Below are 24904 nucleotides of genomic sequence, written 5' to 3'. Positions count from 1 at the left end.
AAATCATAATATAAATTACTGTAGTAATTTTCCACACCATTAAGATGTTTAATGTTTAGACACACCTGTAATGCTGTCCTCTAGCTGGATATCATTAGAAGCAGCCACGTGTAAAAAAATAAAAGAAGATAAAAACCGCTTCCAGTTTTGTACTGGTTTGTATCAAACTGGAGTCTGTCTGTACTGGATCTGGATTCATCGTCGTCCCTCCAACAGTGACACAGCGATCCGGCTCACCAATTGGTGATAACAACCTACTGAGCTGAGATGCAGGAGGGCCAATCTGAGCCACAGTTATCGGGCTGATAAATGCTAATAACGCCCATTGATGGACTGATGACATCCGAAGTGAGCCTCCAAACATGGCTGCTGCTGCTGCTTATTTTTCCACACATCTGTATGTTTCAGCTTTGTCCTTCAGTCACAACCTGGTTCATCTTCATCTTAACTTCCTGCTTCTATCATGGTTAAAGCTGATGAATCCTCTGGACATCAAACACTGATGGTGTTGTTGGAGCTGAGTGAAGTTTGATGGCTTCATTATCCATGCTGTGACACATGGCAGCTGTCAGATGTTACTGCCTCCTGCAGTTGCTTGTGTGGGCGTGTCCTACCATCTCTCCTGCCTTAGGTGCCACCTTTTTCTCTACAGCTGACACCCATCAGCAATTAAAGGTATTTAAGACCAGAGAAAGGTGATCTCCGGTGCTTGAGATCCATCTTAGTAGTTGCAGCTGGTGAGCTGTGTTTCGTGATTGTTTGCTCCTGCTCAGTGTGTTTCGTCACTAATTCCTTTTTACTTACTTTTCAGTTTACTGACCAATGCTAGAGTTTCGTTTTGTGTCTTTAAATGGTGATAGCGGCTTCTCTGTCTCTTTTACTTCAGATATTAGCAGAAACAGTATTAAAACTCTATAATTTAACCGTTTTGCCTAGTGATGGCCAAATGAAGCTTTCTGAAGCACTGAAGCTTGTATTGAAAAACGGTTCATTACTCGAAGCTTTTCAACACAGTCCTCTCTGGTGACATCTGGTGGCCAAAAATATGAAGAGCAGCTTGAATCCACAAAATAAAACCAACTGCTTCATAATGACTGACAACTCCAAAAAGTGGAATTCTGTCAGATATTGGAGTTTATGAACTTGCAAATTAAAAACATGATGCGTCTAATGTAACCCTTTTCATTTTTATTAAAGAAGAGAATTTGCTCCACTGTGCGATGGCCGAACCTGTTTCTTTTCGTGGAGATAATTTCTCCTGCATTAAGGAAAATCCCTTCACATGGCACAGAGGAGGCTGGAGTGCAGGAAAAACTGGTAGAGATGCAGTTATACAGTCTACCTGGGCCCCACAAACTATCAGCTAAAGAGAATAAATTAATTAAATTGCTGCACATTTGTCAGACTAACATTTTAAGATTATTAAAAATATTCTGCCCCTCTGTTGTTGCTTTATTGGGTTTCTTTGGACAAAGCGACGTGTCCTGTCGTTCCTGGAACCATCTCCTCTTATGTTAAGCTCGCTGCATAGGGTGAATAGCCATACATTCACCTGAGGGCAGCAGAAAAAAAATAAAATATATTTTTTATAACATTAAATGTAAAGAGTCCAATGGAAGTTTGCTAAAGTTATTTAATGATATTTATATTATGAAAAGCAGAGTTTTGACATTTTAAGTTTTTCCTGTTTTCAGATAAAATAAACACGCACAAAACAAAAGGAAACAGCCAGAACACAAAGCTGTGTTTGCACATGCTCAGTGTGACAGGATGTTGGCTGCTGTGAAAGCTGAATGCTCTCTGGTTAGAAGTGATGTCACACATTAGGATAACTGTGCTCGCTCTCTGTCAGAGTACCAGGGCCTGGCTTTGACCACATGACTCTCAGTACACAGCATGATGTGTGCGCTGTAAACAGGAAGCAGAGGAGCAGGACTGAGGTAAACCTCTGAGGATCAAACTGAGACTGAGCTCCAGATGTTGCCACATGTTTCTGCTCTGCGTGTGTTTGATGATTATTTCAGGTATAGATGATGGAATATGACCAGTCTGATGTAAGCCTGCTTCTCTGACAATGCTTCACCTCTCTGTGCTGCCCCCTGCTGGCTCTTATCATTACTGACTGAGTCCTTGCTGCCACTTTATTAGGTACAGCTTGCTAACACAGGCTCAGACCTGCTTTGTCTTCAGAGCTGCCTTAAATCTTCATGGCTCAGATTCAGTGAGGTGCTGGAAACATCCCTCAGAGTCACGTGATCAGTGACGTCTGCTCCTATTTTACTGCATTAAAGTGATAAGATGACTTCAGCGCTTTGACATGGATGGTAGTGAAAGCAGGAAATGACAAATGTAGCACAGCAGCAGCGTTTAACACAATACAGTCAGGAGGTCAAAGGTCAGAGCTCCTGTGTGTCTGAGGGCGGCCTCATGCTGGAGAAGGATGAAGGAGTCTGACCTGAGCCAGTGTTTGACATGAACACATCAGCACTGCTATCAGTGAGCCTAACGACAGCCGTTAGCATCATTTCAGTGTTTCATCATTTAAAAACACTTCCTGTCACTGTGGTGGTTACAGTGACATCATGCAGTTTGTGTTTTGACCTCCAGAGGGCGACAAATCAGCACAGACAGAGAGCTCCATTCAAACTTTGCTGCCATCAGTAATAATTCTTCAAATATAATCATCAGTGTTTGAGCAGTTATGATATCAGGGACGATCTAGACACGTGTGACAATACTGAACATGTCACATGACACACCTTAAACATCATGTGATCCACTCTCAGTCTGCACTTTCATTCATGACTTCAACAGGTTGAAATGAGCTTTGAACAAACATCAGTTTAGTGCTGAAATATTTAAACGCTGCAGGAAGAAGAACAACAAAGTGGTGATACATGTTTGTGTTTTAAACAAGAAAACAAGCAGAAATCAATCACAGCCTGCCAGAGATAAGGGAGTTTCCGAGGTGCACCTGAACGCAACAGAGTGTTTCATGCTCCCGAGTGTCCTCAAACGTCTCTTTGGGTGTTTTCTTCCTACTCAAAGTTTACTTTCGCATTCCTGAACTTCGTGGAGTGGAGCTTGTTGTTGGTGTGTGAAGAAACTGTAAGTTTGCTTTGTTTCCTCCTTTAACAGTTTGTCTTTAGGAACTTTACTGTTTGTTCAGCTCATGTTTGATTTCTTCAGACAACAAACTGTGTGTTTTTGTTTGTTTTTTTAAAGTCAGTGTGTAATGTTTTCTAACGAGGCCGAGTGTGTCCGCCATTTTCTGTGTGTGTGATCAGACTCCGGGAGTCCGACTAAACACGCTGTATGAGTCCTGAGCTCGGCCGGAGAGCCTCTGAGCTCCGAGTGTTTATATTCACAGGGGCAGCAGGAGACGCAGAGCGTAGTTTATAAATTAATATTTAGTATTGATGTGTGTTAGACACATATTCAACATGGCGGTCTGTACTGCGCCACAAACTGTTGGCTCCGCCCCAACAGGAAGAAGAAGTGTTACAAAACACAAAAGTTCAGTTCACTTATGCCGGGCTCACACTGTGCGATTTTTGGCCCATTTTGAGCCGATTTTTCAGTCGTGCGACCGTTTTGGCGATCGGCCCGATTTTGTCCTTCATCGTGCATCGTGTAGTATACGTGGGGTAACGAGAAGCTCCCGCTTGGTCGTGATGATTTCGTCGTGAGGGTGTCACAGCAGGTTCTCACACTGCGCACGCGCAAACACGTAAACGTCGGTGAAAAAGACGGAGCAGCACGGCTGTGTAGCTGTGATCTGGACACAAGTGATGGAGGCACAACTTGTAGAACTTTGTAAAGCTCATCCGAGCCTTTTCGATGTGGTTTCACAAAATTATCACGACCACAACAACCGTGAAAATAGTTGGATCTACACTGCTGCTCAATCACAGCTGCCTGATCATGTTTTTCATGAGCAATTTAGCAAAGTTGATGGTGTGTGTGTCTGTGTGAGGGAGAGCGAGCGACAGATTTTCTGTTATAACCTTCATTTTATGGAGGCACAGTGTGACTCAGGTCGCATCAGACCCGAGTTAATCGTGCAGTTTGAGCAGGAGCTGAATCGCGTGATTGAAAAAGTGTCTGCCCAGCTTAAAACTCAGCTCACAACTAAAACTACGTCAAAAATGATTAGAAATAGAAATAAAAACTAAACACAAAAAATAAATATACATTAGTCAGAATGATCAATGAAATGATTTTGAGAAACTAAATATTTTACAGTCCTGTTAGTGGGGTTTTTTTTTTTAGTTTGGCTAGAAAAAAGACTAAAAATGAAAAAGTTGCCTTATTATTCTTTGACAGGCATATTTATTTAGATGTTGGATGTCTCAGAGACTGTGAGTCACTGCTTTCAAAGAGTTTAGGTTTTATTATAAAATCTGCATTAATCTAAATCAGTGCAGCCTCAGACAGGCCATAAATACATAATAAATAAAAAATAAAATCTAATCTGAAAGACGCAAACTCACTCTGGAAAACACTAAATGAAAAACACAAAGTGAAACAGAAACACAAATAAAAGCTCATTAGAATTAATAAAACCAGACCTGCTGTCTGTGGATTTGTCATTTCAGCCACCACAGATGTTTCATTTGTCTGTTAATCACTTAGATCATTTAAACTGGTTACACAGTGTTGATTTAAAGTTGTCACCTGTGTTCACAGACAGCAGAGGACTTTGTAAAGTAGGGCTGTGCGATATGACCAAAATCTCATATCGCGATATTAAGACATCTATCGTCCCGATAACGATATAAATCACAAAAATGTAACATTTTCTGTAAATTCTGTGAATGTCGGGCAGCTCGACTTGCGTGAAGTGTTTCCAGCTGGGCGTCGCGTACCTGGAGTCGAGTGTTTTAACTGATGCATGAAACGATACATTTTTAGACATAAGTTGTAACAGCCACCGTTTTCTTTGTGAGTATTTATTACACGTTGTGCTGCGGGGAAAAGCCTGTTCTAACATTTGAGTCTAAGGTTTATTTTTTAGCACCTGACGGCTCTTTTTTGCTTCTCATCCGTAAAACTCTGCATCTTTCACATGATTCAGTTTATTTTGAAAAGTCTCAACAGGATCTTGAGCTTTATTGTGAAAGGTTTATGTGGAAAATAAACAAGCGGACACACCGTGGTGTTACCGTCCTTGTTGCTAACGACAACCCATAAAAACAGGCGCTTGTCTGTCCGTAGTGTGGTTATATTAAATATAAGAGAAAGAGAGAACTTTAAGACATTAATACAGCCACTACAGTGACCATCAAAACCATGAAAAAATATTGCCGTAAACAGTTTATTTTACGACACCACGAAACAAACTATGTTTTTCTATCGTCATCCGATATATATCGTTATATCGAACAGCCCTAGTTGGGACTGTGTTTCTTTGCTGTGTTAAATCAAAGGACCAGAACAGAAACATGTTCGGCTCAGGTCTGAGATCCACAATCACGTCTGTTAGATTTTATCAGGATCTGGGATCTACAATCAGATTTAACTGAAATAACTGTTCACAGTTTGTTCACACAGACACACAAGAATCCAAAATGTGCTGCTGATATTATATTTCTGTGTCAGGGAACAGAGAGCTGCTGAACATGCTGTCATGTTGGTATCTGGAGAAAGACCTGGTTCAGGTTCAGGGATGAGTGGAGTGTTTCTCCTGCTGGGATCTTTATTCTGTGGGCCCAATGAAAGAGAGGAACTTTGAATCATATAAAACTATTGCTGTAGTCCAGAATAAGTGTTTAACATTGTCACAGCATATTTTAGTGGGTCTCTCCAGCGTATTTAAAACACCTCAGTTGGCCACAGATATTCTGCTCAACCACATCCAACAAGCAGATTCTTACTGTTGAACAGGACTGGGCAGCTCTTCTGTGTTCAATGTTTTTACTGTAGGTTAGAGATGAGGAGCCACCAGTGAAGCTGCTCTATCAGCTCTCCTGCAGCCTGAGCGTGGTCCACAGTACCTGCTGTCAGACTGACACATCTGTTTGAGTGTAAGCAGCTGTTGGAGGGTGTTTATTATTACAGTGCAGGTGGATGAACAGATGTAGTAAGAACTGAATTAAACCTGTTGGCTTCTGTCTGATTAAATCCTTTTTATGAATATTGGATCTGCTTCAACAGGAAGTAGTTATGACAACAACACAAAGGTTGTTGGGTTTGATAGTCAGACTGACTTCATTAGACCAAACATATTAAATTAGTGAAAACATGAACAGATAATTAGAAATCAGTTATCAGTTAGAAATAAATATGAAATAAATCAAACATTGATGAATTTTCAAACTATCATTACTTTTATTTAGTGTATTTCTATGTAATAATACCAAACAACATTTACTGGTGTCTGTTTGTACACAGACATGGTTTCAGTCAAAGCACAGATGTTTGTCTCTGTGTCCAGCTGTTTGACCTCAGCTGTCCCTGTGATACACTCATTTCTAACTGTGTCTCTCCTAATGAAAATCTGACCATCTTTAACTCTGCCGCCTGCAGCTTTTTTAGAGGAGACGCAGTACTGAACAAGGAGCAGTAACACCTAAATATCTCCTCACATTTAAATTAAAACTACACAGTAAGAAAAACCAGCGAGCAACAGCAAATGAAAACAACTCTTGTTGTGAAAGTCTGCCTCCTCCACCTTCCTGTCACTTTTGTCCACATTTACACACTTACAGACAAAAACTGTGACTTCTCATTTTTCTTATTAGCAGTGAATCAGTGTGTGTCAGTGAATGCATCGTGTGTGCTTCAGGCTCCCTCTAGTGGACTGATAGTAGAGCAGCTGATGGCAGCTTCCTCTGCCTCACACTGCTGTCTGACTGCATTCAGCTGACACTGAGATGAAGCAGGAAAGAAGCAGCTGATATTTGGACAGCACACATGATGGAAAGGAGGATTTCAGTTGATGTGCACATGATTGATTTGTGTTTCCTCTGCAGGTGAAGGTAGAAAGTGTGTGTGAGCTGAATTGAGCAGCATGGATCAGTGTGAGGACAGAGAGGAGGGAGTCCCTCCCTCTAAAAGCACTCTGTGTGGGGAACATGAGAGCCAGACCAAAGCTCAGAGGTGAGATGACCATCTCTAACTGTCCATGACTCTTCTCCATGTCACAGCTCAGCACTCACATCACTGCTTCTGGGGCGATCGTGGCTCAAGTGTTGGGAGTTCGTCTTGTAATTGGAAGGTTGCTGGTTCGAGCCCCATCTTGGACAGTCTCGGTCGTTGTGTCCTTGGGCAAGACACTTCACCTACCGCCTACTGGTGGTCAGAGGGCCCGGTGGCGCCAGTGTCCGGCAGCCTCACCTCTGTCAGTGCACCCCAGGGTGGCTGTGGCTACAACGTAGCTGCCATCACCAGTGTGTGAATGGGTGGATGACTGGATGTGTAAAGCGCTTTGGGGTCTTTAGGGACTAGTAAAGCGCTTTACAAATACAGGCCATTTACCATTTCTTCTCTGACAGGATCAATGAGAGACCTGCTGGATCTGAACCTGAACTCAGCTGTGTGTCCCTAAGGAGTGACCAGTCTAATGGTCACATTGCTCATTTTAAGGTCCAGCCTGTGTCTGCTGCAGAGAGGTGAGCTGTTAATATCATGAACTCTTTGATTTAACTGCTTGATGTTGTTGGATAGAAACTGCAGTGCAAACATGCATTTAATACATGCCACAGCTCAGCACTCACATCACTGCTCCATCAATATTCACAGGAAGAAACGAGGAACTAAACGCAAACATGAACCTGAACCCAGCTGTGTGTCCCTAAGGAGTGACCAGTCTAATGGTCACATTGCTCATTTTAAGGTCCAGCCTGTGTCTGCTGCAGAGAGGTGAGCTGTTAGTAACATGAACTCTTTGATGTCAGTTTAGTTTCTTCCACCTGTCCTCGTCGTCCTGCTCCACACCTCCACATTAGTGGTCCTGGGTGGTTGTCACAGAGGGACTCAGAGCTGTTTCTGAATGATGGTGCCATCGAGCCTACATGCACATGTACTTTTAATAATAATAATAATAGATTGCATATATATATTCCACTATTCATTCACTCTCACATTCACACACTGGTGGAGGCAGCTACAGTTGTAGCCACAGCTGCCCTGGGGCAGACTGACAGAAGCGAGGCTGCCATATCGCGCCATCGGCCCCTCTAACCATCATACTGTCAGCAATGTTTCACATACTTTAATCTTATAGATGAGTAAAACTGCAGCGAATGGTTAAGTTAAATGTTTTTGTCTCGTCTCTTTGTTTTCTTTTCATCTGCTTCCTGAATATGACTCATTAAGAAATAATAATTACTAAAAGACTTTTGAAAATCACAATAATCTGTCAATTTGTTCTTTGAGAGCAAGTTTCCTAAAATAGTATTTAGCAGTCTTTAGTTCTTAAGTTATATTTTGATCAGCAGAGCTCTGATAAGTTCAGTTTTTGCTTCTCATCCGTAAACTCTGTCCACACTCTTTCATGTGATTCTTCTGTTGGTGGTAGCAGAGGTTTGTTGTGTTTGAGTCTGTGGTTGGGATCGGTTTGTGCCATAACTTGCATCGTACAGTTTTCTGGGCCATGTCAGACCTTTCCTAACCAAACCACGTCCGTGCTACAGAGGTAGCCCCTTGTTTAGGAATAAGGTCCTCCATTTGTTTTGACTGCTCCTTCTGTTTGTCATCATTTCAGTTTATTTTGAAAAATCTCAACAGGATCTTGAGCTTTATTGTGAAAGGTTTATGTAGAAAATAAACAAATGGATGGATTTACCATCGTTGTTGCTAACTACAACGCATAAAAACCGTCACCTGTCTGCCCGTAGTGTGGTTATTTTAAATATAAGAGGAAGCGAGAACTTGTGACCATCAAAATGATGAAAAGATAAAACGTTTATTTTGTGACAACACGAAACAAACAATAGTGTATAATATAAAACGATACACGTTTACATATCGTCATAGATGGTTATATCGAACAGCCCTAGTAGAGAACGTGTCCCGTTGATGCTCAGAGAATAACCTGAAGTTGAACATCCTTAAAACCCAAAGAAGTAATAATGGACTGCAGGAGGCACAGACAGCTCCACCCTCCTCTCCTGACACCATCGCCCTGGTAAAAAAGGCCCAGCAGCAGCTGCACTTCCTTTGTGTCCTGAGGAAGAATAAAATGGACCAGGAGCTGCTGCTGGCTTTCTACCCTCCTCATTGGAGAGTGTGCTCTCCTGCTGCCTGGTGTTTGTACTCAGGAGCAACAACTGAGAACATGAAGGCTGCACAGAGGGTCATTTACAACCCCAAATCATCATTGGCTTACCTCTGCCACCCCTGGAGGCCATCATCAGATCCTCCTGTCTCACGTAAACCAGGGCCATCACAGCTGACCCCTCGCACCCCACCCACCACCTGTTTCATCCACTGCCCCCTGGTTAGCAATTTAGGTCAATCACTCACATTAGGGCTGCCACAAACCATTATTTTGGTAGTCAACTAATCACATCATGCATCCACAGGACGTAAAACGTAGAGCTTATTGCACCAGCAGCATCCCCTCTTATATAACTATCATTAGCTTACAGCTTAAAGTGTTTATTTTTAGTTAGCACATACCTTAAAGAGTAGATGATAGTTTATTAAACTTTTAATGAAATTTGCAGATTGTTTCGGTGGAATTTAATAAACTCAGCCATCTGCTCCTTGCTATGTAAAATATAACAGAACACTGGACTAAATTCTCGAGCATCTCACTTCTGTTTAATCAGTTTTCTGTTTGACGTTTATTCAGCTGTGTATAAACTATAACTTTAATCTCAGCCAAACCGATTTACTCAGGAACAAATAAAATACTAAAAAAAGCCAAACAATAACATTTTTAAGTTATCTAAGTGACTTATATATCATGTTTAACCTGAGTAGCGAAAGACCGCAGGGGGTTTGCAAACGATGTGCCGGGAGTCCGGTGTTCTCACCGGCTCTAGTGAGCCTTGCCCCCGGCTAGCTATTGAGCTGGTGGGTAACAGACGTCTCCGAAAACGTTGGAGCGCTTTTACAAATATGTGGTGTCTTGATAAACTGAGCAGATATTTGAGGTTTACACAGCTACATTCTCGCCTGAAAATATGTTAAATGTTTATTTTGTGACCCAGAAAGAATAATAAGGGTAATATTAAAATTAAGTAGCTGCCGCCATTGTTGGAAACTGGAATTGACTGGGCCGCGCTATGAATTCTGGGATAGGTTGGGCCATGAAGGTTTTACACCCATCCCATCCTTCAAATCTGGGGAAAAGGAGGACACATTTGTCGGTCGCACTTGGAGGAGTCTTCGAATTTAGACAGCCTTTGTCAAATCGCTGTGATGTAATCGGTCTACAAATGCGTCCGCTGAAGGATGCAGGCCCTCATTCTTCCTGAAGCCCAATTGTGAGTTCAGACACTGATGTTGGACGAGAACTTTATATTTAAGTACTGTTGTCCAGGCAACCACCAACCAAACTCAGACTCTATCAGCCTATCAGATTGCCGGATGGAGACGTGTGGTTGGTCACTCCAGAGAACACGTCTCCATGCTCTAGAGTCCAGTGGCATCAGATGCTTTCATCGTGCTTGATGATGTAAAGCTTGGATGCAGCTTGGTTGCCATGGAAACACATTTCATGAAGCTATCTGAACGCCATGTGAAGTTTGGTCGTCTGTAGTGATTTACAGACAGTCGGCGACCTCTGTGTCCCTCAGCATCCACTGACCCCACTCTGTGATTGTAACTCTTCATCGCTGAGCTCTGTTATAATCCCACTAACAGCTGACAGTGGAATATGTAGCAGTGAGGAAAGTTCACACCTGGACTTGTTGCACTGGTAGCATCCTATCACAGTCATACGCTGTAGTTCACTGAGCTCCTGAGTCATCCTTTCACAGATGTTTGTAGCAGCAGTCTGCATGCCCAGGTTTTATACACCTGTGGCTGTGGAAGTGACTGGAACACCTGAAGTCTGTGATTCAGTGGAGACTGAATACTTTTGGCAGTATGGTGTATGTGAGCTGAGTCTCAGGAGAAAGTGAAACGATGACACAAAGCAAACAAGTTGTTCTTATAAGGGACGTCAGAGAAAAATAAACTGTTTTACAAGCAGCAACTAACTCAAACTGATGTGAACGATCAGCAGTTACACAAATGTTTAGAGTTGCTGCACAAAGACGTCACAGCAGGTAGTGTCAGTAATGCTTCACATACTTTTATCTTACAGGTGGAGAAGACTGCAGTGAATGATCACCTGAAATAGTTTTACGTGATTGGTTTGATTTTCTTTTAATCCACTTCATGAATATGACTCATTACAAACATGATGAAAGTAACAAAAAGAAGCTTTGACAGAAATGTAAATAATGTGTCATGTTGTCCTGTGAGGATAAGTCTCCTAAAGTGACATTTAGTGCATCATCACCTTTACTGGGATTGGTGTTGTAATGATGTTTTAATTATGAGTTTTACATTATGGAATAAAATTAATGTGTGAATATTTCTCCAACTTTACAAAGTCTGGCACAGATCTTTTTGTACATTGGAGAATAAAGAGAATAATCCCCCAGAATACGGGTTCAGTGCACAGTGCGTCTGCATAAATAAAGATAAATCCGTGCACTGGAAACATGACACACAGTTATATAACTCGATATAAGAGCCATTTATTCCTTTGGTCTGTATTATTAAAAGGGTCCATGTTTATATAGGCAGGAGAGGAAGTCTGAAAATACAGATGGGACAAAGATAATGAGAAGAGAAGAATCACACACATAAATAACACACAAATAAATATATAAAAAGGGGCTCCTGGAGCCAGTGTGGACATGGTCACCAGGAGAACCCAGAGATGGTACAGAAGCTGATTTGTTAGTGTTCCCTTTGATTGTGTCCTTTCCTTAGTCTTTCCTACCTCTCCTCCTTCCTTGTAATTGTTGTGTGGTTTGACATTATGTTACGGGCTCCAGCAATGTTGCCACAATAACAAAGATGAAATCCCTGCAAATGCTGGTAAAGTTCAGGAGCGATGAAGATAGGGCTGTGCGATATGACCATAATCTCATATCCCAATATAAGGATTCTATCGTCCGATAACGATATAAATCACAAAAATGTTCTGTAAATTCTGTGAATGTCGGGCAGCTCGACTTGCGTGAAGTGTTTCCAGCTGGGCGTCATGCACCTGGAGTCGAGTGTTTTAACTGATGCATGAAACGATACATTTTTAGACATAAGTTTTAAGACATAAGGCCGCCGTTTTCTTTGTGAGTATTTATTACACGGCGTGCTGCGAGGAAAAGCCTGTTCTAACATTTGAGTCTAAGGTTTATTTTTTAGCACCTGACGGCTCTTTTTTGCTTCTCATCCGTAAATAATCTGCTCTTTCACGTGATTCAGTTTATTTTGAAAAGTCCCAACAGGATCTTGAGCTTTATTGTGAAAGGTTTATGTGGAACATAAACAAGCGGACACACGATGGTGTTACCATCGTTGTTGCTAACGACAACGCATAAAAACAGTCGCTTGTCCGTCTGTAGTGTGGTTATATTAAATATAAGAGAAAGAGAGAACTTTAGGAAATTAATATATCCACTACAGTGACCATCAAAATAATGAAAAAATATTGCCGTAAACAGTTTATTTTACGACACCACGAAACAAACGATAGCGTAAAATGAAACAATAGACGTTTTTATATCGTCATCCGATAAATATCGTTATATCAAACAGTCCTAGATGAAGACACAGTGCACTTGGTTTGCCTTCTAGATTAGTAGTGGGCAAAAGTCCCCAAAGAAAGTGGGGAACACCTGACTCGACATCAATAGTTCCACCTATGGAACCTAATGTTGTTCCATGTTTCTGTCCTTCTGTACAGTCCATGTCACAAAATAATATATTACAGAAATTTGTCAAGTTTCCAAAATAATTTGGAGTCACTGATAGTCACTGACAATAACAAATAAACAAATTAAATTAATTAAATTGAAAGATTAACATAAAACTGGACACATATGGTTGGCCCACTGCATGCTGGACCCTGTCAACAGTTTCTGACCATGTTTCTGTTGGAGACATGCTAACAATGCTAATGTTAAAGGCTGCAATACTAATGCTCAGCTGGGACAAGAACTACATGTTGTGTTAAATAATAAAGAATCAGCAAAGACAAAGATGTTTGGACCTGTGTGTGTTTGATCCTGCAGCTGGAGCAGCTGTCAGAAACCACATCTGTAATGTGGCTCCGAGTACAGTCTGACTGAAAGCTGGGACACTTTTGTTTTAGCTGCTTAGAGTTTATGCTGGAGGGGAACCTGCTCATCTTGGATATGTTTCTGGTTCTGCAGACAGTGCATCTCCTCATACTGGGACCAGTCTGCTTCATCAGGAGACTCCTCCTGTCCCCAGTGTGGAGAAAGATCCAGAAGCAGAGCTGGACTGCAGACAGCCAGTCAGAGCAGCTGTGTACAAAGTAAGACTGAACATCTGTCTGCTGATGGACTCATTTCTGAAAACTGGACTTCTTGTTGTTGTTCAGACATTGAAGAGTTTTCTTTTTCTTTCTTTCAGCAGATGTTGGTCTGCAGGAGGTTTTAGATGAACATAAGATCAGTCTGAGGAGGAGATGTGAACGTGTGACTGAAGGAAGTGATGAAACAGGAAGTAGAACCCTCCTCAACAGGATCTACACTGAGCTCTACATCACAGAGGGACAGAGTGAAGAGGTTCATACCCAACATGAGGCGAGGCAGCTGGAGACAGCTTCCAAGATGGACGCCCTCCATGACGCTCCAATCAGGTGCCAGGACATCTTTAAAGCCTTACCTGACCAACAGAGACCCATCAGAGTGGTTCTGACCAACGGCGTGGCTGGTGTTGGAAAAACCTTCTCAGTGCAGAAGTTCACTCTGGACTGGGCAGAGGGCTTGGAGAACCAACATGTCAGTGTGGTGGTTCTGCTTTCATTCAGGGAGCTGAACCTGATCAGAGATGAGCAGTACAGTCTTCTGCAGCTGCTCCATGTTTTCCATCCAACATTACAGAAGGTCACAGCAGAGAAGCTGGCTGTCTCTCAGCTTTTGTTCATCTTTGACGGCCTGGATGAAAGCAGACTTTCATTGGATTTCACCAACAGGAAGCTGCTGTCTGATGTCACACAGAAGTCATCAGTCAGCCAGCTGCTGACAAACCTCATCCTGGGGAATCTGCTTCCCTCGGCTCTCGTCTGGATAACTTCCCGACCTGCAGCAGCCAATCAGATCCCTCCTACATGTGTCGACAGGCTAACAGAAGTACGAGGCTTCACTGACGCCCAGAAGGAGGAGTACTTCAGGAGGAGATTCAGTGATGAAGAGCTGTCCAGCAGAATCATCTCCCACATGAAGACATCCAGGAGCCTCCACATCATGTGTAGTATCCCAGTCTTCTGCTGGATCACTGCTACAGTTCTGGAGCACATGTTGACTACAGAGCAGAGAGGAGAGCTGCCCAAGACCCTGACTGACATGTACTCACACTTCCTGCTGGTTCAGACAAAGAGGAGGAAGAACAAGTACCATGAGGGACATGAGACGAGTCCACAGGAGCTGACGGAGGCTGACAGGGAAGTTCTTCTGAAGCTGGGGAGGCTGGCGTTTGAACATCTGGAGAAAGGAAACATCATGTTCTACCAAGAAGACCTGGAGCAGTGTGGTCTGGATGTGACAGAGGCCTCGGTGTACTCAGGAGTTTGTACAGAGATCTTCAAAAGAGAGTGTGTGATCTTCCAGAAACCAGTCTACTGCTTTGTTCATCTGAGCATTCAGGAGTTTCTGGCTGCAGTCTACATGTTCCACTGTCACACCAACAGGAAGAGAAAGGTGCTGAAGAACTTCCTCAGAGAAAAAAGTATGCCCTTTCGAATGAGGTTTTCTACTGCTTTAAATGACAGTGATTATAGAGACAAATCATCACTTGATGTATTTCTTGAGACAGTCATGTCTAAATCCCTCCAGAGTAAAAATGGCCACCTGGACCTGTTTGTTCGCTTCCTTCATGGCCTCTGTCTGGAGTCCAACCAGAGACTCTTAGGAGGTCTGCTGGGTCAGACAGAGATCAGTCCAAAAACCATCCAGAGAGTCATCAACAACCTGAAGGAGATGAACAGTGATGAAATCTCTCCTGACAGAAGCATCAACATCTTCCACTGTCTGATGGAGATGAACGACCTCTCAGTACATCAGGAGATCCAAGAGTTCCTGAAGTCAGAGAACAGATCAGAGAGGAAACTCTCTGAGATCCAGTGCTCAGCTCTGGCCTTCATGCTGCAGATGTCAGAGGAGGTTCTGGATGAGTTGGACCTGCAGAAGTACAACACATCAGTCTGGGGACGACTGAGACTGATTCCAGCTGTGAGGAACTGCAGAAAGGCTCGGTGAGTCCAGATGTGATCATTAACATCATTAGTTTGACTTTCTCAGAAAAAATTATATTTTATCTGTGTGTGTGCACTTAGCATGATCCTGCATTAGTAGTCATACGCTGTGTTGTAGACTCACATCTACATGTAGTACCTGTGTTGTGTCATTAGGGGTCAGTATTTTAAATCTGCTGCTGCTGTTGTTGGTCATTCAGACGCTGCTGTTAGAGAGAAATAAGAATCTATGAAGAGCTTCTTTGTAGTGAAGTGAACTCTGATGTTACAAACAGAGACAAATATCCAGAACAGTCACCGTCTGAGCTTCTCCTCTGACTACAGACACAGAGTTTAGTGGCATAAACATGGTGAGTGAGGATGAAGGTGCTGAGGAAGACTCTGGTTTAGTGTGATTACAGTGTGATGTACTGATGAGTGACAGAGCTGTGGGTCAGAGTGAGGCTCAGAGGTGAACCAGCTGTGCTCTCTGCTGCTGCTGGACACAGACAGGTAACATCAGTTTGACTTGCTGTCACCTGGATCTGGACTCATAAACACTGAAGCCCTGAACAGGAATACAAATCATTTTCTGCCAACTAGCGACACACCAGCAGATAATGGCTCAGAAAGCTAAAATGAGCCAATCATTTCTGTGTTTAGTTCCCCTGAAATCAGATCTGATATCAGCAGCTCTGAGTTCATTCATCATTATTGTCCAGTGATGAGATTTCTGCTCCGTTTGGTAACAGTCAGCAGGTTTTTCCTGCGTGTGGACGTGAACAGTCGTACCTGACAGCAGGTAGCAAACAGAGATCATCTTTCCAGCTGGAACTCTTCACTGAGCTGAACTCATTCAAAATGTTCTGGAGTCAAAACAGGAAACAGTCCAAATGTGTGTCTTCACTCTGACTTTGGATCAGATCTCAGTGACAGACTGTGGACATTATGGAAGCCTAAATGTGACACCATCTTCCTCCTTCATCTGCAGATTAAAGCCAAACAAAGATTCTCATTAAAAGTCTGCAGGTCTGAGAGGAACTCAATCGTTGTGTCATGTCAAACACAGTAAGAGGAGCTGAAGCACAGATGTGAAGAGCAGATGTATGGGCTCAAAATGTGGTCATAAATATTTTGTACTTGTAAATCAGTTTTGTATGTGTAAAAAGAATTTGTGTGTGTGTGTGTGTAAAAAGGATCACTAACAGGAGCGTGGGAAGACTCCAGGATCCACTCTGGCTGGAATCCGGTGGATACAGCAGTGTTTACAGGTAAGACCATTTAAACGGACAGCATTTATAGAATGACTATTAAAAGTCAGCGAGTGTCAATAATGTTAATGTGGTTATGTTAGTAATACACCGAGTGCTAATATAACAGCTTTAAGATGTATTTGTAGATATTATTACGTGTTTTACCGTCTTTATGGTGCTAGCTTAAAGTTACGGTGTAAACGTTAGCTTATATTGTAGTAAAGCTGTTACTGTTTAAACGATGTTGGGACAGAAATATTAGCTTCTGTCATGACTGATGAAGTTACTAGTTAATAAAGTTTCCAGTAAAGTGATTAATCGCAGCCACAGATTAACAGTAAATATCCCGATTAGCTTCAGTGCATCTGTAATAAATATGTGCAAGTTTCAGTGCTTCGTTTAAACTGTATGATACTTATACTGACCCAGGGTCAGTGTAAAATACAATCCTAGCTGTGTGAACAAAGCCTGGCTCCTTTAATCCTGCATGACAAACCTCAGGATGCAGGTGTGTGCGTGGGTGTGCTTAAACTCTGTGAAACTTTGGTTTTCTTTCTTTTATTGTAAGCAAAGGAATTTGTGTTTGTGTAAAAAGAATTTGTGTGTGCGTAAAAAAGATTTGTGTGTGGATTTAGCCCAAAAAACGTGTGAATCTCTGCAAGTTACAAGTACGAATTTTGACCCTATTTTTCTTCCTTTCATCTGATTGGCCAATGTCATGTCAATCACAAATGTAACAATCCAATCAGAGAACAGATGGGTTTGGCTGTCGGAGGGGCACTTTTTTGAACTGCAGGTCCTTGAAGGGAATAAATGCCCTTTTACATGCCAACCCAGCGTTTTCCTTCATCACCACGAAGGAAAACAGTCTGTGGTCGTCCGAGTTTGGTGATTTTTGTGTCAAAGGTCTATGTGCTTAATACAGGACTTCCACAGCCTTTTCAACAGCGCTGCGGACCGCGGGGGGGCAGTGTTTTGAAAATGGCAGTCTTCACTACAAAGCTTTCTTCGTTATGAATTACCATACACGTTTTTATTGAACATTTGACGAACTAGCAAAAAAGACAGAGACTCTTGTAGAGGACATAAAGTCAGAGATAGAAACGACAAGGAGCAGGTGCATCTAGTACAGGTAGAGCTGCTGCAAAAACCCACAGAGCTCAGCAGCCAGCGCAACAAATTCTGGATCCTTTGCTTTTAGTTAGCAATTAGCATTAGCAGCACATCCTGCGTCCGATGTGAAAGGACTTTTATGCTGCGCACTGTGACTCACAGCAATGGTCCCGGGTCAGCCCTGACTTTGTGTTAAACTAATCCTAAAGTGATAATGGTATTTCTAACCACTGACATACCACAACTTTATCCTTTCAACAGCTGCTGAAAGTTAGGGGACCTAGCTGCTATCGGATATTTATATAGAGATCCTCCAGCTTCAAACTGTATCACCCTTCAAGGACCTGCAGTTCAAAAAAGTGCCCCTGCGACAGCCAAACCCATCTGTTCTCTGATTGGATTGTTACATTTGGTCAATGTCATGTCAATCACAATCAGATGAAAGGAAGAAAAATAGGGTCAAAATTCGTACTTGTAACTTTCAGAGATTCACACGTTTTTTTTTTGGCCAAGTCCACACACAAATTCTTTTTACACAAACAAATCTTTTTTACACACACACAAATTCTTTTTACACAAACAAATCTTTTTTACACACATACAAATTCTTTTTACACAAACAAATCTTTTTTACACACATACAAATTCTTTTTACACATACAAATCTTTTTTACACACACACAAATTCTTTTTACACATACAAATCCTGATTTACAAGTACAAAATATTTATGACCACATTTTGAGCCCATACAGATGTTCATCAGATTATGACGTCACTCTGTTTTGTCTTCATATACATTCAGTCTGTGTTTATAATGCAGATTTTCTGATTTTATAATAACACATTTTATATTTTCTATCATCACAGACTGACTCAGTGTGATCTCTCAGGGACTCACTGTGAAGTTGTGGCCTCAGCTCTGAAGTCCAACCCCTCCCATCTGACAGAGCTGGACATGAGTGGAAACAACCTGCAGGATTCAGCAGTGAAGCTTCTGTGTGCTGGACTGGAGAGTCCAAACTGTCGACTGGAGACTCTGAGGTGAGTTCACTGACTGTGGCTGTTGTTGTTTTTCTATATTTCAGATCTTTGGTTGATGTTTGAAACTTTCTTTAGTTCATAAATGTTCAGGATGTGTCTGAAGACAAATGTGAAGAAGTTTGAGTGCTTTCAGAAATGTTGTGTCTTTCCAAACGACTCAACAACAGTTTTTCCTTTTGGCTCCAAACAGAAGTGACAGACTTGAGCAGGGTTCATTTACAGGCTGACAGAAGTGGAGTGGTGACGGGGAGATGTTTGACAGGACAGTGTTTCAGCCTCCACAGGTTCATGTTGTGCTCCATCAGTCAGTGAAGATGAAGTCAGTACTGATGAGGCTGCAGAGTGTGTGAGGGATGTGAATGAGGCTGTTAAAGATCTGATGATAACAGATAAAAACAGGCTGCAGAGACTTTGAGCTTCTGTGGAAACAGAGAGAAAAGAAAGACATGAATGTCAAAGCTAATAAAAGTGAAGTTAGGAGCTGTGGTGATGTTAATGGTATATGGCTGCTACAGAGACGACCCACACAGCTGCTGTGGTGAGGTGTGTGTTAAAGCAGAGGAACACAGAGCAGCCTAACACAGGCCCAAACATGACAACAAAGCAGGATTCAGGCTCTGTGACAGGATTTTAAACAGAAGCAGGAGAAGAGAAAGGACTCTGTTGGACTGACTACAGAAAGAAGGCAGCTGAGACCAGTCCAAGTGTTTCCATGAGGCCAGTCTAACATTCATTTATACACTAACGTACAGAGGTGAATAGGAAAATGAATCCATAGTTTCAAATGTAGAAATAGTTCTCAGTTCATTTACAGAGTTTAATACAGTTCATGAAGAAATGAGAAATGTTCAAAACAGCAGCTGAGAAGAAATCTGCTTCACAAAGTTGGATCCAATTCCATTAGTTTGTGATGCACTTGAACGCAGCGTGAGCAGTTCACTGCCTAACCCCACAGAGACTGTCAGTCTGGACTTTCCTTTTTACCTATTTGCTGTCAGTGAGATTTCAGAGCAATCAGGGTCTGTGTATGAAGTATAATTCATGTGCAGTTGTTGATTTTGTAGAATGAGAAATGGCAGTTTTGGGGTATTTCCTGCTTTCATTGTCCTGCTCATGCTGATGAAAATGTTTATTGACATGTGAATTCATTCTTCTTTAAGCATCGACTTGTTCCATTATCCAACAATGAAAACACGGAACAGAGACAGCTGGCCTGTGTTTTGTGTGAAAGTGCTGGAAGCAAATTAGTGTGTGATGTTCTTCCATTGTTGCACTTTGTAGACGCTCCCTGAGCACTGTTCTCACAGCCAGCTGCACATAGAGACCAGTGTTGTTAGTCCAGGTCAGAAGATGACTTGTTGGAATGAAAATGAGCTTGTAGTTTGTCTGCTTTAATCATGTGACTGGAAAAAGGTGTTGGACTTCAAATATGTCCGTTTCTTTCACACTTCACCTTTAAAAGTGAAGCCATGTGGTTCACTGAATGAAAAACACGACTTTTTCATGTCTTTTTCATGTTTTTATTATACATATATTGTTAAAATCTCCCAGTTCTTTTGATCTTTGGGCTGAAGGAAGGACAATACTCGGTGTATAAATGCTCAATCAACAATATTTTATTTCCATATAATTCAACACTTAAGAGCATAAGAACCATCATGATGGGGAGACCTGCCTGCAGAGGGTCACAGCAAGTCTCAAAATGGTGACGGGTTACTCAGCCTTTTATAGCCTCTAGTAGCCCCCACCTAGTCGTAAAAACCCTAAACATTCACATTCTTTCTCTCACACGGCGCCTAAGTTATAACCTCGCCTCCCTGTTTTTATGCTCTCGGTAAAGGTGGGGGCATGGAATGTAGTCTGTTTCTCCCATTTATCAGTACAAGGCCCTCTGCACCCAACATTCTCTTCATGATTCAGCAGTATGAGATGTCAAGAAACCATGTAACACATTCAACAGTGTCGAGTAATACAGGTCAGTCCAATAGATCTAATGATTTTCACACTCTTTTAAGTCAGAAGTATAATGCAAACTAAAACTACATACTGATCACACACTCTATATTAAGGGGTATAATATGATCTACAGCAGTATTATAATTCAACTACTTTGATTACATATATAAGGTAACATATGATAACAGAATAATCTCACAATATTCAGAGTTTTTTCTCTTGTTGTGTTTGTTTGAAGCTGCTTCCTGTTGGCTTCAGCTGTTTGGAGTTTCCATTTTCTAAACTTCTACATTCTGAACCTTCTTCAGCTCTGAACAGATGATGAAACACTGAATGATTTCAACCACTTTGTCTAATAAACTTACATCTTTCATTCTTTATTCAGATTTAAGGGCTGTGGTTTGTCCAAGTTCAGCTGTGATTATTTGGCAGCAGCACTGAAGTCCAACCCCTCCCATCTGAGACAGCTGGACCTGAGTAAGAACCCGAACCTGCAGGATTCAGGAGTGAAGCATCTGTGTGGTTTCCTGGAGAGTCCAGGATGTGGACTTGAAACTCTGAGGTCAGTCAGCATGTTTTAGTTGTGCTGAGATGAATATGATGTGAAAGTTGTGCTGACACTAAACTGCAGACATGTGATGGACCGAGTTATAAAAGCAGGAGGAGTCACAGGAATTATTAGAAAAATTTGGGTTTTCGTTTATTTAACCCACAAAAATTATATTTACAAACCAATAAATGTTTGACTTCATAAAAGAGGTCAAAGAAACAACTAAACTCAGGCACAAAACTGTGAACTTAACAAACCAAACAACTGCCCAAACAAACATAACTGACCTAAACAGGAAATGACACACAAGGGTAAGATATACACATTTTCCCCCTTCAGCAGGAAGTGGTGTTGTGGTCCAATTATCCCGTCTTTGTATTTAACTGCTTTAAACCCTGGCCACCATCTTTTGTCAGAAGACTCAGAAGATCATGGTAGGTGAGAAATGGTAAGAAACAAAGATTAGTCATAATCACAAAGCAAAGAAATGAATTGGTATAAGTTAACTAAATGTGTGCGCTTACAAATACAACCAATGAATAATACTGCAAACCAAAAATTATTTTAAATGAAGAAATATAGAATACATAAGAGTTACCGACTTTTAGAGTGTGGCCATGGGTTTGGCCATCACAAGACATAAGGCTGATATTATACTGATCCACACTGAGGATCTTCATGGTAAAGTCTGTTTTCTTCTGCAGCAGAACAATATACACATTTCAAACAGTGATACTCAACGTATGGCCCGTGGCCCACCGCAGCCCTCCATGGGGTGCCAAGTGGCCTGACTACCTTTCCTAATTCAGAGAGAGGAGACCCTGATTAACTGTGAAGCATTCTTCCTCACAGTTCTAAGTATCAAATACAACAATGAATAGTCCACAGCTGACTCTCTTTAGTAGGTCAAAGGTCACAGCATACAGAAATCTGTGAAACAGAAACAGTTCGGAGAAGGAATTATTCCACATTTACAAACTGACACTGCTGCACGGCATCCTGGGTAATTCTTACTAATGTCAAACTGGGATTTTAGTTTTTGTAAATGTAAACGTCTGCAAATGAATTCTCTCCTCTGAGCTTTGACTTTATGAATGAGGAAATGACTCAGAGCTTCAGTCAGCCTGATTCAAACCCAGTACCTGCTGTGAGGCCACAGTGCTAACCACTGCACCACTGTGCCACAGTCAGTGTTTGTTTTTCTCCTGAAGTTTGTGTTGATCATTAAAAAGCAAGATAAGGAGCCACATAATGTGACATAAAATCTGTCTGTGAGTGGATTTTCCTTCTGTCTCCTCAGTGTGTTGAGGCAGCCACCACTGCTCTGTGAAATAAATACAGTTATCATTGGATCCCAGTTTGTTCTACATCAGCAGATCAAACTTCAGCAGATGGTTCAGTGTGTCTCGGGGTAATTGTGTGATCACTGTTGACTACCTTCAGCTGGTGTGTAATTTGCCATGATACTTACCTCTGGTTCACACCATTAAGAGCCATTAAAGTAGATCTGGAACTAACTCTCTGTGCCTACTCTCTGACTGGAGTCCCTGTCCTTGAAGGAGCTATCAAACCATCCAGAGATATCCAGCCTAACAAATAATTATGATCATAACTGAACAGGATTCATTGATGAACAGAATTCAGTCCAGCTGTTCAGTGATTGGACTCTGATGGCAAATGACGGCTGAATGGATTCCCAGCCGTGAGAGGGGTTATGCAGGAGCCCCGAAGTCTAAACTATGGAGATGAAGATGGAGGCTTGAAACCTAAAATCTGAAGCTGTGAGAGTAACTGTGTGTTTGTTCATGAAGCAGTTATCAGTCAGCAGCATCACATCTCAGTGATCTGGATCTGCTGAATGGATTCAACAGTGACAATAAAAACATGCTACACTTAAGAGTTCAGCTGAAACCGAAACGTGAAGTGTGGGAATCGGTTAAAAGCCAGTGGAAGAGTTTAAATTCAAATGTGGTGAATGAAATCCATTAAAAACAAAGTCTAACAAGGACGTTTACAGAAACAAAGAGCTGACGGACACAGGAAGAAGAAAACCTACAAAGTAAAACCGTTAAGAATGAATTATTATTGAGTGAAACTGACAGGAAGTGATGTCAGTGGGAATGTTGGCTCCACCAATCAGAGGAGGTGTGGCAGTAGTTTAGTGTGGTGCGTTAAAGGCTCCATCAAAGAGCTGCTCGCTCATGTTCAGCAGTCTGCCATGAGATGGTGACGCCATCAGGTCCTTTTACAAATCTTTGATCCTTTGAGCTCCAACCAGGAGAGATTAGGTCATCACAGCATCATCACCTAAACAGTGATGAACCTCCAGGCCCTGACGGCTGCCAGCTGACTGTTAGAAACTGTGCCTGGATGACATTTTTGACCTTTGACCTCGGTTTGTTATCGAGGTCTGAAGGACGGTGTTCTGTGCCACTCCTTTCACCGTGGACTTGTGTGCTTCTGATATAAAAAAAGGAGATAACTGTGATTTCAATGATTATATTATACTAGACTGAATTATGGACCAACATGTGTAACGAGGGGGTCTCCAGATGTGAGACAGACTGTGCACAGAGAGATCACTGACATCAGTAACTATTAAACCCCGATTCTTTTGTCCCCATGACAGAACAGAGAAAACCGACTTATAGTGTGTTAAAACATTTATATTTCTTTTTATTCAATCATCTTCCGGAAGAGAGAGAGCCCTGCACAGCCCAAACGTCAGTTGCAAGAGCTCTAACATTAGAATCATAAACTGTGTCTCATATAGGTATTATTTTGGTACTTTACATGTCACACAGTTTTGATACAAACATTCCTTATATGGCACAAGTTCCTCTTTTCTGTCTGGCTTCTGTCGGGATTCAAATCAGTGTAGAACGGTGCGAACAAACCACGGAGGCCCCAGAAACGTGCAATCAAACGTGAGTTTATTAACAGCCAGGAGAAAACATCAGCCCATGTCTTCTGACAAAAATACACTTTGTGAATGATTTTATAGCATTGGGGTTCACGCCCCCACGTACGTCAATTACAGATTAAAAATACATCGTTTACAGTCAATGGTACATCTTGTACATCTTTAATGGCTATAATCAGACATAGAATTTCTCATTTTACTAACACCTACCATATAAGGCAATAACCTTACGTCTGCAAAGTCTCTAAGGTCTAATTATTACCTCTAATCATCTGTTGCCAAGGAGAACAAAAGTACAGTGAGACACAAAAATGAGTTAAGGCCTCAGAGGCCTGGCACATTCCTAGATTATGTGTATTGTAAGCATGTATTGCAGTTATCCTTCTATGCTCTCATCTTCCTCAGCATGTATCACATGGACATCGCGCCAGTGAGGCTTGAAACCTTTAATGAAGAGAACATCAACTCTAACTAAGCACTATGCAATGTGTATGAACTACTTCCGGTTATACCTGTAATAAAAGTCATCATAGTAAAAGGACCCTTAAATGAACATCCTCACTAAACAACTTTAAGGCAATATCAATACTATAAAGAAATATTATTAAATGGGATGATGCTGTAAAAGAATGTTATTA

The 24904-nt window shown here is 41.7% G+C and overlaps 1 protein-coding gene and 2 long non-coding RNA genes across 3 annotated transcripts; all 3 read left to right on the top strand.

The window, feature by feature from the left end:
* Positions 1-2994: 2994 nt before the first annotated feature.
* On the top strand, positions 2995-7036 carry LOC112844795 (uncharacterized). The gene is made up of 3 exons (XR_003217545.1): positions 2995-3108; positions 5926-6026; positions 6975-7036. It is a non-coding gene; the product is annotated as an uncharacterized LOC112844795 (long non-coding RNA).
* Positions 7037-7061: 25 nt separating this feature from the next.
* On the top strand, positions 7062-13638 carry LOC109199655 (uncharacterized). Its single transcript, XR_002059964.1, has 5 exons — positions 7062-7101; positions 7497-7613; positions 7744-7863; positions 13383-13507; positions 13606-13638. It is a non-coding gene; the product is annotated as an uncharacterized LOC109199655 (long non-coding RNA).
* On the top strand, positions 13638-24741 carry LOC109199651 (NLR family CARD domain-containing protein 3; the record flags this gene model as incomplete). Its single annotated transcript, XM_025904434.1, has 4 exons — positions 13638-15448; positions 18664-18837; positions 21179-21343; positions 24672-24741. Coding segments are annotated over 4 exons (2220 nt in total), but the record flags the coding sequence as incomplete, so codon positions are not given.
* Positions 24742-24904: the final 163 nt, after the last annotated feature.

This window comes from Oreochromis niloticus, unplaced genomic scaffold (assembly GCF_001858045.2).
Source record: "Oreochromis niloticus isolate F11D_XX unplaced genomic scaffold, O_niloticus_UMD_NMBU tig00001623_pilon, whole genome shotgun sequence".
In the NCBI taxonomy this organism is placed as follows: Eukaryota; Metazoa; Chordata; class Actinopteri; order Cichliformes; family Cichlidae; genus Oreochromis; species Oreochromis niloticus.
This window is presented reverse-complemented; position numbering and strand designations above follow the sequence as displayed.